The sequence below is a fragment of the Neophocaena asiaeorientalis genome, unplaced genomic scaffold (genome assembly GCF_003031525.2).
Source record: "Neophocaena asiaeorientalis asiaeorientalis breed wild unplaced genomic scaffold, Neophocaena_asiaeorientalis_V1.1 scaffold292, whole genome shotgun sequence".
In the NCBI taxonomy this organism is placed as follows: Eukaryota; Metazoa; Chordata; class Mammalia; order Artiodactyla; family Phocoenidae; genus Neophocaena; species Neophocaena asiaeorientalis.
This window is the reverse complement of record NW_020173241.1, coordinates 994759-1011466: the sequence shown is the minus strand read 5'-3', so window position 1 is coordinate 1011466 and position 16708 is coordinate 994759. Positions and strand designations below refer to the sequence as shown.

General features: G+C 48.5%; 1 protein-coding gene and 1 non-coding gene across 2 annotated transcripts in view; one reads left to right on the top strand and one right to left on the bottom strand.

The window, feature by feature from the left end:
- MXD3 (MAX dimerization protein 3) overlaps positions 1–2623 on the bottom strand; it is a 4418-nt gene extending 1795 nt beyond the window's left edge. Inside the window, exons 1-4 of the mRNA XM_024745595.1 lie at positions 2465–2623; positions 2092–2197; positions 1404–1433; positions 1158–1272 (exon numbers count right to left, since the gene is read on the bottom strand). Of these exons, the coding sequence (XP_024601363.1) occupies positions 1158–1272; positions 1404–1433; positions 2092–2197; positions 2465–2534 (321 nt within the window). The 5' untranslated portion in view covers positions 2535–2623. The remainder of the gene's footprint in view (positions 1–1157; positions 1273–1403; positions 1434–2091; positions 2198–2464) is intronic.
- A 13665-nt stretch (positions 2624–16288) lies between these two features.
- Positions 16289–16395, top strand: LOC112400097 (U6 spliceosomal RNA). Its single transcript, XR_003003366.1, has one exon. It is a non-coding gene; the product is annotated as a U6 spliceosomal RNA (small nuclear RNA).
- Positions 16396–16708: the final 313 nt, after the last annotated feature.

Genomic DNA, 16708 nt, shown 5'->3' with positions numbered 1-16708 from the left:
ACAAAAAAAAAAAAAAAAAAAAAAAGAACATTCTAGGGCAAGGTGGGGAGGACAGCCAGGTGGAGGCAAAACAGGAAGCAGGGAGTCCAGGAGAGGGGTGATGGGGCTTCAAGGAAGGAGCAATCCCTAGGTCCTGCCCACGGGCCAGCCAGCACCCAAGGTCACACATCATCCCTCCGAGAACCAAGTCAGCAACTCCATGTGAGAAACTGGAGCCGGCTATCTGGCCAGGGTGTTATTCAGCCACAATGAGGAGAACGCAGGCACCTTTGGGACAGTGCTGACAGTTTCCACACCACGATTTATTTGCTGCATGGCACCTCCATCTGTCTCTGTCACTGCCCCCTGTGCCCACAACATGGCCTGGCAGAGCAGGTGCTCACTTGTTGAAGAAAAGAATGCAAGTCAGGAGACCTAGGCCTCGGTTCTGAATCTGCCTCTCATCAGCCGGCTCTGCCTCCATTTCTTCCTCTGTCAAAAGGGCCAGGAGAGCAGGAAGAGGCCTCTATTGTTTCCAAGTCCCTTCTAATCCCCACTCTGTGGAGCTGCCTTGTGCTTGAGTCAGCACACCCCACTCCCATCCATCAGGGGGCGCTGAGCTCAGCCCGGGCAGCAGCAAGAGCCCTGGGAGGGTGGCTCACTGGCGTCCTCTTGGTACTTTCCCCCTCCTGGCTTCTGGAGCTGCCTCCCAAAGCAGCGTCGGGACACCCCCCCGCGCCCCACCCCGCCAACCGCCGAGAACAGGAGGCCTTCAAGGATGGGGGAGAGGAAGAGCAAGAAACAGCCCTCTCCAGTCCGAGGGACCCTTACACATGACCCCTCACAGAATGCCCCCCATACAGAGGAGGAAATGAAGTCCAGAGAGACTACATAACTCGCTCAGGGTCTCACAGTTGGGATCCAAGTAATAATTGCTGTAATAACAAGTGAACTTTTATTGGAGGAACTTGCTTAAAGCCTCAGAACAATCCTGAGTTATTTTCTGCTTTTCTTCCTACTTAACAAATTTGGAAACTAAAAGCACAGAGAACTGTCCAATGTCAGGCAGTTGGGCTATCACCTCAGACCTCTCTCCCTAGTTCCACCCAGCCCCTCCCTACTACCCCTTTCCAAGCATCCTGGCAAGCTGGCCCTGGGGCACCAGAGTAGCTTCTTACCTGGATGTGCATCCTGGCCCTGCGCAGAAGGCTCAGTGTGGTGTATCGGGCACAGTCAGCCCCCAGGGGCATCTGCTGCTTCAGCTGCTCCAGGCACCGCTTCAGCTGGGCCCTCCTGTGGGGGAAGGGGTCTAGAGGGCAGTGCCAGCCCAGGCTTGCTGGCCAGATGAGGGACGGCAGGGGAGGGGAGGCCAGAGGGAGGCAGTTCCTGGGGCCTGGTGCTATCAGGGCAGGGTTGGGACTCACCTGCGCTTCTCCAGCTCGTTGTGCACAGACCTGCCAATGCCAGGGAGGATGGGGTGAGGGGGTGTCAGCTACTGCCCACACCTTCAGTCCCAGGGCTCCCAGGGCCTCAAAATTCACTACAGATGTGTATCCCAAACTAGCCCACTGTGGGGACCTTGTGCTGGCCTCAGGCACCTGAGTCCCAGGCAGAGGCAGAGACAGTAAGGAGGCCTGCCCAGGTGACTGTGGGGTCCAAAGGAGGCCCCTTAGCAGCAATCAGGAAGGGCTTCCTGAACAGGTGACATGTGAGCTGAGCCCAGCAACACAAGTTGCCCAAAATGGGTAGTGGGGGGAGAGGCATTCAAATTGGGGGGAACAGTGTGCAAAGGGTTGAGAGTAGGAGAGAAAAGGAGAAAGCCTGTGGGGGAAAGCGAGTGGTTTGATATGTGCTGTATTAGGAGTGTGAGTGGAAGCAGGACCCAGAACTATTCACCGTTCCAACCACACCAGGGGTGCTCGAGAAATAGTCCTTGAATGAAGAGTGTGTGTTTGGGGGATGGGTAAACGGCAGGAGGTGTCTGAATGCTTTCAGAGCAGGGTACCTGGCCCAGAAGATGCGAGCAATAAGGAGGAAGTTGGCAGTGGAGGGGCCCGATGAAGGACGGCGTCCATCCCCCCCCTATTCCCCGCTGCCCCAGGCCCTCCTCACCGCCCACTGTCCAGCGCGCCAGGAGCTTGGGGAGACCGCTTCCTCCTCCTGTGGACTGGGCCCGGACTTCGGTGTGGGCACAGGGACGCATATCCATGCTCTGCCTCTGCGAGAGACAGCCCCCGCCCACGTCAGGCTGGGGCTAGTTCCAGCGGGATCCCCTGGCACGGCACGGTCAGGGAGGGGCTTTTGGCTACAGGGCCATTTCCCCACCCCCTCCAGCCCCACTGCCCGCGGACCCCTAAATTGAGGGCGGGGGTGCCCCAGGACTACTGCCCTAAGGCCATGCATCCTCCAAGTTGGGAGCCAAGTCCAGCCCAGGCCAGTGTCAGCGAGGTCGCCGCCTGGAGTCCGACCAAGGGTTCTTCCTCACCTCTCTCGCGGCGCTCCAGGAACTCCGCCGCCTGCAGCAAGACCTGGATGTTGCTGGCCACGGGTTCCATGTCGGCGACAGCTGGCTGCGGGTGGGCCTAGGATGCTGGCCGGAGCAGCGGCTGCACCACTTTTGTTACAATGTAACTGACACGGTGCAACAAACACAGACGCCCGGCCCGCCCCCGGAACGCCCCGCCCCGGGACAGCCCAGCTCTTGGCCCCGCCCCTGGAACGCGCCCGGGAACCGCAGCCCACCCTCCGCGAGCCCGCCCGCCCCCTGGGACTCCCGTAGGGCTTCTATGGGCGCCGGATCCAGGCCCGGCCCTTGGGCGAACTCCCGGGCTGGGGGTGGGGGTGGGGTTGTGCTGCGTCTTGCCGCTTCGCTCAGCGACCCAGCGCCGGTTACTTGGCTTTTCTGGGCCTCAGTCTCTAGCCCTGTGCTAGTGGCAAGAGGCGCGCACACTGAGTGGTGCTCTGGGGGCCGGTGGTCCCGGGGAGGCCCCCGGCTCCGCCGCTGCACGTGGGCGCCACGGAGGTGGGGCCGGCGGGCACCCTCGCCCATTTGCTCTTTGCCTCTTGAGGCTCGCGGACGTCACCTTGGGGGCGGGGCAGGGGGCCTCTCAGGCACTATTGGCTGTGTGCGGCTCCGCCCTCTCCCGCTGCTGGTCAACACGTTCGGGCGGGAAAAGGAGCAGGTTTCAAATTTGAAAACCCTGGCTATGGGGGCGGGGTTGAGCGGGGAACAGGCCCCAGTGCGCAAGCGCCGGGGGAGGGGGCGCGGACCTGGCTCCTGCGCTCCAGGGTCTGTGCCCTTGCCTGCTTGCCATCTGCCCCCGTAGCCCCCGCTGGGCTCCTCCTCCTCATCTGCAGGGAAGCTATTGTTGCTACGAAAACGTCAGAAGGGTAGCAACTTGAGAACTGGCTTGCTTCAGAGTCCTGGGTTCTGGAGTCAACAGAGTTGAGTTCCTGTCCTGTCACCGCTACTTCTCAGCTGTGTGACTCGGGAAGTGCCCTCCCTCCCGTAAGCTCGGGAAGCCCTGAGACAGCGTCGTTGAAAGATCAGAGCCCACGCCTATGCCGTGCATTTCCAAGGCCTGTTGCAACCTCACGCAGGCTTCTTCCTCCCACAGAGCCCCTGGTTGCCTTACTCAGTCCATGAGCCCTTCTTTTTTTTTTTTTTTCAATATTTATTTGTTTATTTAGCTGCGCCGGGTCTTAGTTGCAGCGTGCAGGATCTCGCTCCCTGACCAGGGATGGAACCCGGGCCCCTTGCATTGGGAGCGTGGAGTCTTAACCAGTGGACCACCAGGGAAGTCCCCATGAGCCCCTCTCTAACGTGACTTTCTAGCCTCACGAAGAAGATGATGCGGTGATTTCTAGGGGCAGCACCAGTAGGTGTAGCCACACCTTCGGCGACAGTGACAGTCTAAGGGTGGAGACCGGAAGATAAAAGCAGCTGTTACGGGGTGGAGGATTACTGCCAGGCTGGGGCTGAATCTGTGACCTGGAAATGGAGAGGAGGGAGAAGGAGGAACTAGATTCTCTATAAAGAGACAGTCCTGGGTAAACACATGGCACATGGCAGTCAGTCCTCAGTTCCTTGGAAAAAAACCTTTGAGTTTCTCTAAGAGTCAATTCCAGAGGAGTCACTGACATGCCCAGCCAGAACTGCTGCCTGGGACTATCCACCCCTTCACCCATCCATTCACTCATGAAATATTTGCTGAGCACTTGCTGGACCTTAGGCGCTGTGCTGGGAGCTGGAGAATACAAGCGTGGGCAAAACCAGACAGGGTTCTCGCCTCTGCAGAGCTCTCAGGTGAGGGGCAGAGAGACCGACATAGTAATCACACAGTAGAGATATGCTCTGACAGGTCCTCACAGGAAAAGACCCAATGTAAGGGCATGTCCTAAGGAGCATTTGACCTAATCAGGGAGGTCAAAGAAGGTTTTTCTGGGGAGGTGGATGAGTAGGTTTTATCTATGTATAGGAGGAATGTAGAATCCCAGTCACACTAACAGCAGGTGCAAAGTCCCTGACGCTGAAAGGAATGTATGCAGATGGAAAGAGGCCAATGTGGCCAGCATAGAGAGATCAAAGAGCATGGAGCAGGCTGACACTGGAGAGGCTGGCAGGGCCCAGAACAGGCTGAAGTGTTCCCCAAACCCCCACCTGCAATTAGTTATGTCTGAAGAAAGGAGTCACAAGACTTGTGAATGAATTTCCAATTTTATTTCACTAAAGTCAGCACCCACACAGTGTAGGCACAAACCCACTAGTCAGATATCTGGGACCCAGGTGGCCCAGCCTTGGAGCAGGGGTAGGATTGGGGCAGGGTTGTGGGGGAGTGTCTGAAGGAGGAGAGCTCCCAGCAGAGGAAGGGAGCTCTTAAAAAAAGAGTTAGGGCTGCTCCAGCTGGAGGCTGTGGAAGTGAGGCAGGGGCTGCAAGGGGAGCTGAAGTAACCACATTGAGGAGTTTGGACTTCGTCCTAGGAGGGTAGGATTCGAGCTAGGGAACAACATGGCCTTAGGGCTCCCATGAATTGGGCCAGGGCCACTAGCCAGAGGAGCAGGAAGCAATCCTTCCCAGGAAGCAGGCAGGTGGAGAGGATGGGGCTCCTGCCCCAAGCCCTTAGATGCCCTTCTGGGCCCCTCTGAGAAAATGCTAGTGCTAGTGCCATCTGCACAGGGCTGGGCAGAGGCCTCCAGGGCTCTTGCCCCCTCAGCAGTGACTGGTCTTAGAAGCTCTTCCCCAGACCCCCAGGTCCTGCATGGTCCAGCCTGCACACTGCAGCCTGTGGCCTCCCTGCTGTCTCCCCACCCCTTGGCCCTTCCTGCCTACAGTAACTGTGGCTATGCTGCCTGCACTTCAGTGCAGGTTCTGTCAGAAACCAGTATCCTCTGGGCTCCAAGGGACAGTGCCTGCCTCTGTGCCCTGAGTGGGAGAGGAGAAGGAGACCCCTACCCTGCTGTCCTGCCCCAGTAGGACTCCTTGAAGAGGGCAGCTTGCAGGGCCTTGGCACCAGGCTCACCATCCTCTCCCACCCTAAGGACAGGTTGCCTGAGGAGATGGCTCCTGCTGTTCCCCTAGAACCCTTTCACTTCCTTCCCCACAGCTGAGAGTAACAGCGGGAGGGGAGGTGGGAGTTGGGGCAGTATTGGAGCTAGGGCCTGGCTCAGACCCCGGACCCTGCCCAGCCCCCTCCCTATGCTCCCTGTCCCAGCCTCTCCCACTTCACTCATCCTCCCCTCTTCCCAGAGAGTAGCATTCCTTAGTCACTGAGCTAACCAGGTTGTACCCCTGCTGAAAGGCCCACCAGGAATCCCTCGTCCCTCAGGACAAAGTTCAAGCTGGGCTGTGCCCCTCCTCCTGCCATGTCAGGCCACACACCCTGCCCTTGCCCATTTCCCTGCCTCTGCCAGCTTGGCTTAACTGTCACTTCCTCCAGGAAGTTCTCAGGCCTCCAGTTTTCAGAGCACCCTTCTGAAAGCAGCAGTGGCCCTGTGTCCCTCAGGGTCAGCCACCTCTGTCTGACTATAACCACGGTGATAGAGGAAGCCAGTGTTAAGAAAGGGGCTTGGCCAAGCTATAGTGGAGGAGCAGGGGGCGGTGGGCCTTGGTGGGCCTGGGTCTCTATGTGCACAAGAGGCTGGTGTTGTAGCAGTCAACAGGCCCCCAACTTGGAGGCCACAGTTGGAATGCCACGCCCCCCAGGCATGTTGTCAGGAGCTGTACAACACAGTGATTGACAGAGTCAGGGAGGCTAGCTGCTCCCTCTTTAAGTGCAGCGGAATAGGCCATGAGGCCAGGCCTTGCTAGACTACAGTCCCAATTACCCTGGATGAGGTCACCGGGAAAAGGCCTCTGTAGGACCTGTAGTATGTCCACTTTTTTATTCCTGATATAGGTAGTTTCTCTCTCTCTCCCCCGCCCGTCTTTCTGAGAGTTTATCAATTTTGTTAATTTGTTTAAAGAATCAACTTTGGATTTCCTTTGCTCCTTTGTTTCTTAAGATGGAAATGTACATAATTCACTTTATTCTTTTCTTCTTTTCTGCACATTGCTTTCACTGCATCCCAAAAACTTTGATGTGTTATAGTTTTGTTTTATTTTGTTTTTCATTCACACAGAGATATTTTCAGAATTTTTCTTTGACCTGAGACCTGTGGGTAATCTGAAGTGTTTTCCATAATGTCCAAATATTTGGGAATTTTCTAGATGTCTTTTTGTTATTGGTTTGTAATTTAATTCTATGGTGGTTAGAGAATATACTCTTATGATTTTGATCATTTGAAATTTATCAAGGCTTGTATGGTCCAGTACATGATCTATCTTGATGAAGGTTCATAGGCATGTAAAAATAACGTGCATCCTCCGGTTGTTATGTGTAGTGTTCTCAAAGTGTCAAATTAAGTTGGTTGGACTTCCCTGGTGGCACAGTGGTTAAGAATCCACCTGCCAGTGCAGGGGACACGGGTCCGATTCCTGGTCTGGGAAGATCCCACCTGCCGCGGAGCAACTAAGCCCATGCACCACAACTACTGAAGCCTGCGCGCCCTAAAGCCTGCGCCCCACAACTACTGAGCCCGTGTGCTGCAACTACTGAAGGCCGTGCGCCCTAGAGCCCATGCTCCGCAGCAAAAGAAGCCACCGCAATGAGAAGCCCGCGCACCGCAATGAAGAGTAGCCCCCGCTCGCTACAACTAGAGAAAGCCCACGCGCAGCAACAAAGACCCAACAAAACCAAAAAATTTAATTTAATTTTAAAAAATTAAGTTGGTTCATTGTGTTGCAAAAAAGAAAAAAGTTTATATCCTTACTGATTTTGTTTTGTCTACTAGTTCTATCAAGTACTGAGAGATAAGGTTTTTTGTTTGTTGTTTGTTTGTTTTGCGGTACGCGGGGCTCTCACTCTTGTGGCCTCTCCCGTTGCGGAGCACAGGCTCCGGACGCTCAGGCTCAGCGGCCATGGCTCACGGGCCCAGCCGCTCCGCGGCATGTGGGATCTTCCCGGACCAGGGCACGAACCCGTGTCCCCTGCATCGGCAGGCGGACTCTCAACCACTGCGCCACCAGGGAAGCCCGAGAGATAAGTTTTAAAAATCTCCAAATTTAATTGTAGAATTGTCTATTTATCTCTCTAGTTCTGTCACATTTTACTTTATATGTTGTGAAACTCTAGGTGCATATGCATTTATGATTGTTATATCTTCTTGTTGACCTAATTATTTTTGTATTCTGAAAAATCCCTCTTTATCTTTGGCAATCTTCTTTTCTTTAATACTATTTTGATATTAATATAGTCACAACAGCTTTTGATTAGTGTTCTCATAGTGTGTTTTTTCCCATCTTTTTACCCTTAACCTAACAGTGTCAGTATTTAATATGTTTATCTTGCAAATAGCATATGATTGGGGAGTTCACCCCCTGTGGTCTGATAATCTCTGCCTTTGAATTGTGTTTAATAAAATTATTTTGACATAGTTGATTTTAGGTCTATCATTTTGATTTTTATTTTGTATTTGTCCCATCTGTCCTTTTCCCCTTTTCCTTCCTTTTCTGACTGCTTTTGGATTATTTGTCTTTATCAGACTTCCATTGTGTATCTACGATTGGCTTCTTATCATTACCTCTTTCAAGTGGTCTTTCAAGTGTTCACTTTAAGAACTATAATAATATACATCTGGGCTTCCCTGGTGGCACTATGGTTGTCGAGTCCGTGCTCCCAATGCAGGGGACCCGGGTTCGATCCCTGGTCAGGAAACTAGATTCCACATGCATGCCGCAACTAAAGATCCTGCACGCCACAGCGAAGATCCCGAGTGCTGCAATTAAGACGTGGCGCAGCCAAAATAAATTAATTTTTAAAAAAAGAACTATAATAATATATGTCTTTAAATTATCACAGTCTACCTTGAATTAATATTATACAATTTTAAACATAATGTAAGAAACATACCATTATGCTCCCTTTCACTCTCTACCACCATTTTTACTACTGTTGTTATATATTTTATTTCTATATGTGTTAAAATTCCTAAAACATTGCTATAATCCTGCTTTAAACAGTCAATTGACTTTTTAAAAATTAAGAATAAGCAATTTTTTATATTTCATTACACTTTACCATTTCCAGCATTCTTCATTCTGTCCTGTAGAGCTGGGTTTAACCTGGTACCGTTTTCCTTCAACCAAAGGAACTGCCTTTGGCGTTTCTTATAGTGTGGGACTTTTAACAACACATTCTACCAGCTTTTGTTGACTGAAAATGTATTATTTCATCTTCATTTTGGAAGCATATTTACACTACATATAAGATTCTAGGTTGACTGCCTTTCAGCACTTTAGTTATGTCACTCATTTGCCTTCTGACTAGTATTTCTTTTCCAAGTCAGCTGGAATTCTTATCGCTCTCCCCCCACATATGTCAGGCGGACTCTCAACAACTGCGCCACCAGGGAAGCCCCCATGTACCTTCTTGAGGGCTGTGGTAAACTATTTCTCTGTAGTAAAAAATATCTGTGATACTCTTCTCTACTGCCTCTCTCACGTATAAGATGGCAGTATTTAAATTCCTTATATTGGACTTCCCTGGTGGCGCAGTGGTTGAGAGTCCGCCTGCCGATGCAGGGGACATGGGTTCGTGCCCCAGTCCGGGAGGATCCCACATGCCGCGGGGCGGCTGGGCCCGTGAGCCATGGCCACTGAGCCTGCGCCTCCGGAGCCTGTGCTCCGCAACGGGAGAGGCCACAGCAGTGAGAGGGCCGCGTACCGCAAAAAAAAAAAAAAAGAAGGTACATGGGGAGTCACCATGAGGAAAGAAGTTGGAAAAAAATATCATTCCTGTAGCTCTGAGAATCCTTGGGTGGGACCTGTGGAGGCAGGAGGTTCCTGTGGAGATGGACAGCAGACTGCAGAGGTGCACCATGGCCTGTTGCTGCCATCTTTCTTTGATCTTACATCCACATTGCCACCATGATTCTCTCATACTATGATATTTAAGAACATCCCAAGATAAGAAGTGATAACCATTTAATATGTTCTTAAATGCTTTAGCTTCTTTCAGCTTCTCTAAGAGTTTCTGCTTGGTGCTTCTATTACCTCCAGAGTTGAATGCCACTCCAAACTCACTGTCACATCCTCATCTGCATACTAGGGCCTCTTGGGGGTCATGTGCTGTCAGGGACCAGCGAGTCTGTAAAGATCTATTTTGTTTTAATATTTTCTCTTTATCTTTGATTTTCAGCTGTTGGATATGATACACCTGCGTGTGGTTTTCTTTGTGTTTGTCTTGCTTGGTGTGTTTTGAGCTTCTGGAACGTTTTTCAATCTTTATTTCTTCAAATATTTTTTCCTCCCCTATTCTGTCTCTCATCTCTTTGACCCCAATTTCATGTATGTTTCCCAGTTTCATAGTATATCTCAAGGGTAATTGATGCTGTTAATGTATTTATGTGTTTTTTTACTCTCTGCTTCAATGTGGATAAGTTTTATTTACTTGTCTTCAAGTTTGCTTATTCTTTCTTCTGTAACATCCAATTTGGTGTTTAGCCCATCCATTGTAGTTTTTATTTCAGCTATCATATTTTTCAGATCTAGAATTTCCACTTAGTCAGTTTTTGAAAGTTTTCTATCCATATCCCAGAATATCTCATTATCCCACGTGTTAATTTCCTAGGACTTCCATAACAAAGTATTATAACTGAGTGGCTTACAAAAATAGCAATTTGTTCTCTCACAGTTCTGGAGAAGTCCAAACTCCAGGTGCCAGCAGGGTTGGTTCCCTCCTGAGGGAGCATCTATCTCAGGCCTCTCTCCTCACCTCTGGGGCTACCAGCAATTCTTGGTTTTCCTTGGCTTGCAGATGCATCACTTCAGTCTCTGCCTCCATCTTCACAAGGCATCCTCCCCTGTGTCTCTCTGTGTCCAAACTTCCCTCTTCTTTTTTTTAAAAAAAAATATTTATTTATTTATTTATTTAGGCTGCACTGGGTCTTAGTTGCGGCATGTGGGCTTCTTAGTGCGGCAATGCTGACTTCTTAGTTGCAGCATGCAAACTCAGTTGTGGCATGCATGCAGGATCTAGTTCCCCGAGCAGGGATCCAACCCAGGCCCCCTGCATTGGGAGCGTGAACTCTCACCCACTGGACCACCAAGGAAGTCCCAAACTTCCCTCTTCTTATAAGGACACCAGTCACTGGATTAGGGCCCAAGCTGACCTCATTTTATAACCATATCTGTAAGGACCCTATTTCCAAATTAGGTCACATTCAAAGGTTCTGGGTGAACATGAATTTTTGAGGGACACTATTCAACTCATTATTCCCCCTTCTCTATCCCAATTATTGTTCTTTTCCCATTATTTTATATATTTATAATAGTTGTTGTATGTCCTTGTCTGCTAATTCCAATAACTTGGTGTTTTTTTTTTTTTTTTTTATGTGGAGGGGACTTCTTCTATTGACTCTGTTTTCTCTTTAAAATTAAAGCAAAAAAAAAAATTAAAGCATATTTTCTTGCTTCTTCTCATGTCTTATAATTTTTTTACTGATTCTAGAATATAAAAGTGAGGGAAAATATAATGGAGTATAACCATATTGAGGTATATATTGTTTTGCTTTGTTTTGGTTATTAAGAGTGCAAGTCCTTACCTATCTGGCAGTCAGAAGGAGAGGCCCATCATTCAGATTCCTCTTGAGCTGAGCTTTGTGAGAAGTTTAGCAAACTGTACAGTTAGAAGGAACACACTCCACACGAGACCACCATCACTTTCTGACCCTAACTGCAAGTTCAGGGGTTTCTCAAAACCACTGTTGGGGATGACACTTTTCTGGGACTCACAGAACCCACTCAAAGCTATTATACTCACTATAAACACTGTATTATACAGTTTCTTACAGGGAAGGGATACAGATTAAGATTAGCCAAGGGAAGAAGCTCATGAGTCTGGGGAAGTATGAAATGTGGGACTTGGGACTTCCCTGGTGGCGCAGTGGTTAAGAATCTGCCTGCCAATGCAGGGGACATGGGTTCGAGCCCTGGTCCAGGAAGATCTCACATGCTGTGGAGCAACTAAGCCAGTGCACCACAACTACTGACCCTGCGCTTTAGAGCCCATAAGCCACAACTACTGAGCCCATGTGCCACAACTACTGAAGCCTGTGTGCCTAGAGCCCATGCTCTGCAACAAGAGAAGCCACCGCAGTGAGAAACCTGTGCACCACAATGAAGAGTAGCCCCCACTATCCATAACTAGAGAGAGCCTGCACGCAGCAATGAAGACCCAATGCAACCAAAAAATAAATAAATAAAAATTAACTTAAGTTAAAAATAAAAAAAAAAGAAATGTGGGACTTCTGCTCCTGCTTTCTGTGTAGTCAGGACATATTACTTTCCCAGTATCAACATGTGACAATATACACAGACTACTGTGAACTAGGGAGGCTATTCTGAGCCTCAGTATTCAGTTTTAGGGGCTCCATTACTTAGGCACGATTGATTGATTGGTTAATCTCAGTCTCCAGATCAACTGATACCATGTAACCCTAAATCACCTGTGCAGTCTTTCTGGTGTGACCTGTCCCCACCCTAAGGTGTAGTCAGCACCCACCCTAAATTATGCCTTGTTCTCTGGCTAGCCCAAGGCCCCCAGAGAATAAGGCATAATTTAGGGGAAACAAAGATATCACCCAGAACCTGAGGGCAAAATCCAGACCTCTTCTGGGGCAAAGTTAAATTCTTTAGGACACAGGCCACCCCTTGCTTTTGGCCAAGACTCTTACAGCAAAATGATCATATTGCCTAAGAGTTGGGGGGCCAGTGTTGGTATAGGGATAGACTTAAAGAAACAACTATCTGTCCTATAAAGCCAGTACATACATTTTCATATTTTTGTACTAATTCAATTATTAATTTTCCCCCTTGTATCTTATGATAAACTTGTGCAGAACTATTTAGCATAGAAATTAGCTGATGATTAGGTAAATCCAGTCCTTCCTCAGGCCAGTCATTTTCCACCTGTTTTACTTCCTTAGGGGGCTTTAACTCAATTTCCCAATACATTTGACTATGAATATCAGTATCATAACAAGGCCAGTGTTATACCCTATCCTCAGTGTGGCAGCAGACGTGACCTGAAAAGCTCTGGCACATGACCAGAGTCCCACTCGGCCATTAACAATTAGTCCAGTTATAGAAATGTCTCCCAGAGTGATGGATGTCATTCAGGTTTGCAGACTTCCATTCAATTATTTTAGGCTCCAAAAGCAGGAGTGGTCTCAGCAACATGTCATCATCCTTTCAGGCATTCTGGTGTAATTGAGCTAAGAGACAATAACGTCTCACTCTGAGCCTCTCCCGAGGCACCAGTGTAATATTGGATTTCTCTCATTGCAAAAACCATTAAACTTTACGCTCAGCTACCATTCCTCCTCCTCCTCTCCATTCATACCCTAACTTTCCCACTTTGGGAGGGGGCATTAGGGGTGGCCACTGTGCTGGTCCAGATTGTCAGCAGCAATACAAGTCTTTGGGACTTCTCTGGTGGCACAGTGGTTGGGAGTCTGCCTGCCAATGCAGGGGACCAGGGTTCGAACCCTGGTCTGTGAGGACCCCACGTGCCGTGGAGCAACTAAGCCTGTGTGCCACAGCTACTGAGCCTGCGTTCTGGAGCCCGTGAGCCACAACTGCTGAGCCCGCATGCCACAACTACTGAGCCTGCGCGCTGCAACTACTGGGGCCCACGCACCTGGAGCCCGTGCTCTGCAGCAAGGGAAGCCATTGCAACGAGAAGCCCGCACACCGCAACGAAGAGTGGCCCCCACTCGCTGCAACTGGAGAAAGCACGCACACAGCAGCGAAGACTCAATGCAGCCAAAAATAAATAAATTAATTAATTAAAAAAAAATACAAGTCTAGTCTAGCACTTGCCCTCCCACAGGCCACTCTCACTCCTGTGGGGTAGGGTTAAAAGGGTACAGAACTGGTGGGCCATCCCAATTACTAAGCAATGTAGCTGCATTCACTCTCAGTGCCAATTTTGCCACATGGGGTGAAGGCACAACCCACACCATCAGATCCTTAGGAATCTGACATAAAGGTTTAAAGGTATAGTGACAGTTTCTTAGGGATCATATCTGCTTCCAGCACCTGCAGTTGCAGCCCTTGCCCCGGGACCACTGCCTTAGGTAGGACAAAAGAGGTTGAGGTGATGTGAGGAAAAAAGAAAGAAAGTATAGTTATACCAGTTATACCACCCTTCCCACCTCCTCTTCCCCAAGTACCACTCCCCCAAAAGCAGAGGATCTATCTAGTGGGGACTATCCCTTGCCCCCACCATGCTGACTGTGAGCGCACACTCATAATGGTGTATAAACCAGCCCTTCATGCCTTTATTTCTCCGCGTTTTAGACAAAAAAAAAAAGAGTTTCACATTGCTAATTAGAGAAATGGAAATCAAAACTACAGTGAGGTATCACCTCACACCAGTCAGAATGTCCATCTCAAAAAGTCCACAAATAATAAATGTTGGAGAGGGTGTGGAAAAAAGAGAGCCCTCCTACACTGTTGGTGGGAATGTAAATTGATACGGCCACTACGGAGAACAGTATAGAGGCCTTAAAAACTAAAAATAGAGTTATCATATGATCCAGCAATCCCACTCCTGGGCATACACCCAGAGAAAACTCTAATTCGAAAAGATACACACACCCCAATGTTCACAGTAGCATTATGTACAATAGCCAAGACATGGAAGCAACCTAACTGCCCATTGACAGATGAATGGATAAAGAAGATGTGGTACATATACACAGTGGAATATTACTCAGCCATAAAAAGAATGAAATATCGCCATCTGCAGCAACATGGTTAGACCTAGAGATTATCATACTAAGTGAAGTAAGCCAGAGGAAGACAAATACCATATGATATCCCTTACATGTGGAATCTAAAACAGTGATACAAATAAACGTATTTATGAAACACAAACAGACTCACAGACATAGAAAACAAGTTTATGGTTACCAAAGAAAAAAGGGGGTGGGGAGGGATAAATTAAGAGTTTGGGATTAACAGATACATACTACTTTATATAAAATAGGTAAACAACAAGGTCCTACTGTATAGCACAGGGAATTGTATGCAATATCTTGTAATAACCTCTAATGGAAAATAACCTGAAAAGGAATATATATATATATATATATATTCCTTTTCAGATTAGTTTTATATATGTATATATAAATGAATCACTTTTCTGTGCACCTGAAACTAACACAACATTGTAAATCAACTATACTTCCATTTTAAAATGTTTGAATTGTCTGTTCACTTCTCCATAAAACTTACTCTGAGGATGACATCTCTGTCCACCCACTTCATGAACCCAGGCGGCCACCTGCACCCCAGGAAACCTACTTGTTAATTCAAATCATCTTCCAAACCTGGAAGGGGTTCTTCTGATGGGCATCACATGTACTACTTTAATGCACCCCTCAAATTCCCACAGTGGTTTCCACAGGGCTGTGCCCCATATGGTCATCCTGTTAATAGGTCAGTTTTGCATTGCCCTCTGCCTGACCATATGGTCAGGCCATTGGCCCCTGTCTGTGAGTCGGTAAAAACCCAAATATAAGGGCTTTTTACTATTGTCCAATTCTTCCATCACTGCTAGGGAAAAAGCAATCTGGCTCCCTGAGTTGATTTGCTTTGATTTTCTTCTATCAAAGAAAGTCAAATTTTCTATCAAAGATTTTCTTCTATCTTCCTTCCACACAGGAAGCTGTCCACTCACCATGGAACTACCATCCACAAATCAAGCAGCTCTTTGGTGGTCAGTGGAGGGCTGTTCATAGGGCACTGGCCAAGTAGCCCTGTGACCATAGGATCCAGCAGTTCCTCAGGTGGTTCCAGAGTCAGCACTGGAGGAAAAGAGTGAGTACACCCTTCCCCTTCTCTGGTAGCACGTTCCTGTACCATTTCTATTGTATGATGCGACCCTCCTGGGCATTGCCCTCCCCATTAGAGCATTTCTCCAACATCACCCAAGGAATTGTGGGTATTTCCGGTTTCAAGGTTATTTTATGTCCCTCAGTCACAGGGGAAATCTCAGAGTCCAAAAGCAAGCTAGTTAGTACTGATTTTCTCTCAAATGCAAATATTCTGGTCCCAAATCCCAGAAGTTGCCACTAGGTGGCACTCACAGGCTTTTGCTGTAAACTCCAGTCTGCACTCCACACCGGGCTTTGGTACAGCAAATTAACAACCTGTTGGGCTCTGGCAATCTCACTGGTTCCCACTTGGCGTGTTCAATCAATACTGGAGGAAGGGTAGATTTCCATGCCTTCTGATTTACAACGCTGGTAGGGGAAGCTTTCCCCAGTCAGACACAATATCCATCCCCATAATACATTCAGGTAAAGAAGATGCAACCACTTCACATAGTCTGTTCACACCTTCAGTTTTCATCCAAACTTTCACCTTTATCCCATCAACCACTGCATTCCTATATCCTCACAATCTAGTTATAGCACTGTTAGGACTTCACATACAGATTTTGGAATCACAGTGCATGGAGGGGGGGGATCCCATAAAAAGGAGTCCCAGAAAAGTCTCTTCAGCATCCTCTGACCATTTTACTCACTCAAGTTCATATGGCCTTGGGCCTCCAGCAGGGGTCAGTCCTTATCTTGATTAAACTGCAGGACCATTGCCCCAGGTAATTGGAGGTCTCTAGCCATCTTTGCCTTCCAGCTTTTAAAATTCCTCCATACAAGGGTAAATAAAGCAGACTTATTTACGGCCCTTCATTATTGGAGCTCCTGCTCGCTTCAGCAGCACATATACTAAAATTGGAACGATACAGAGAAGATTGGCATGGCCCCTGCACAAGGATGACATGCAAATTTGTGAAGCATTCCATATTTAAATAAATAAATATATATATATCAGGGCTCTCATCAGTCCACAAAACTTCCAAGAGTGCTGGATTATGACCTTTGTTTTGACCCCATAAAGGTCTGCCTTATTCATCCCATTACTAAATAATCATTGACAGATTTCCATGCTGCTAGGATGCGTCCCATGACCCTCCCTTTGTTTTTCCCCAGTCTCTTGTGACTCATTCCAACCATCTTCACTGTTTGTTGTTTCAGTATCATTTTTCCCTTCGATAGTGGCCCTAAGACTACTGTCTATAGCTCAGATCAACTGTAATCCAAGCTTGGTCCAGTCTCAGGATC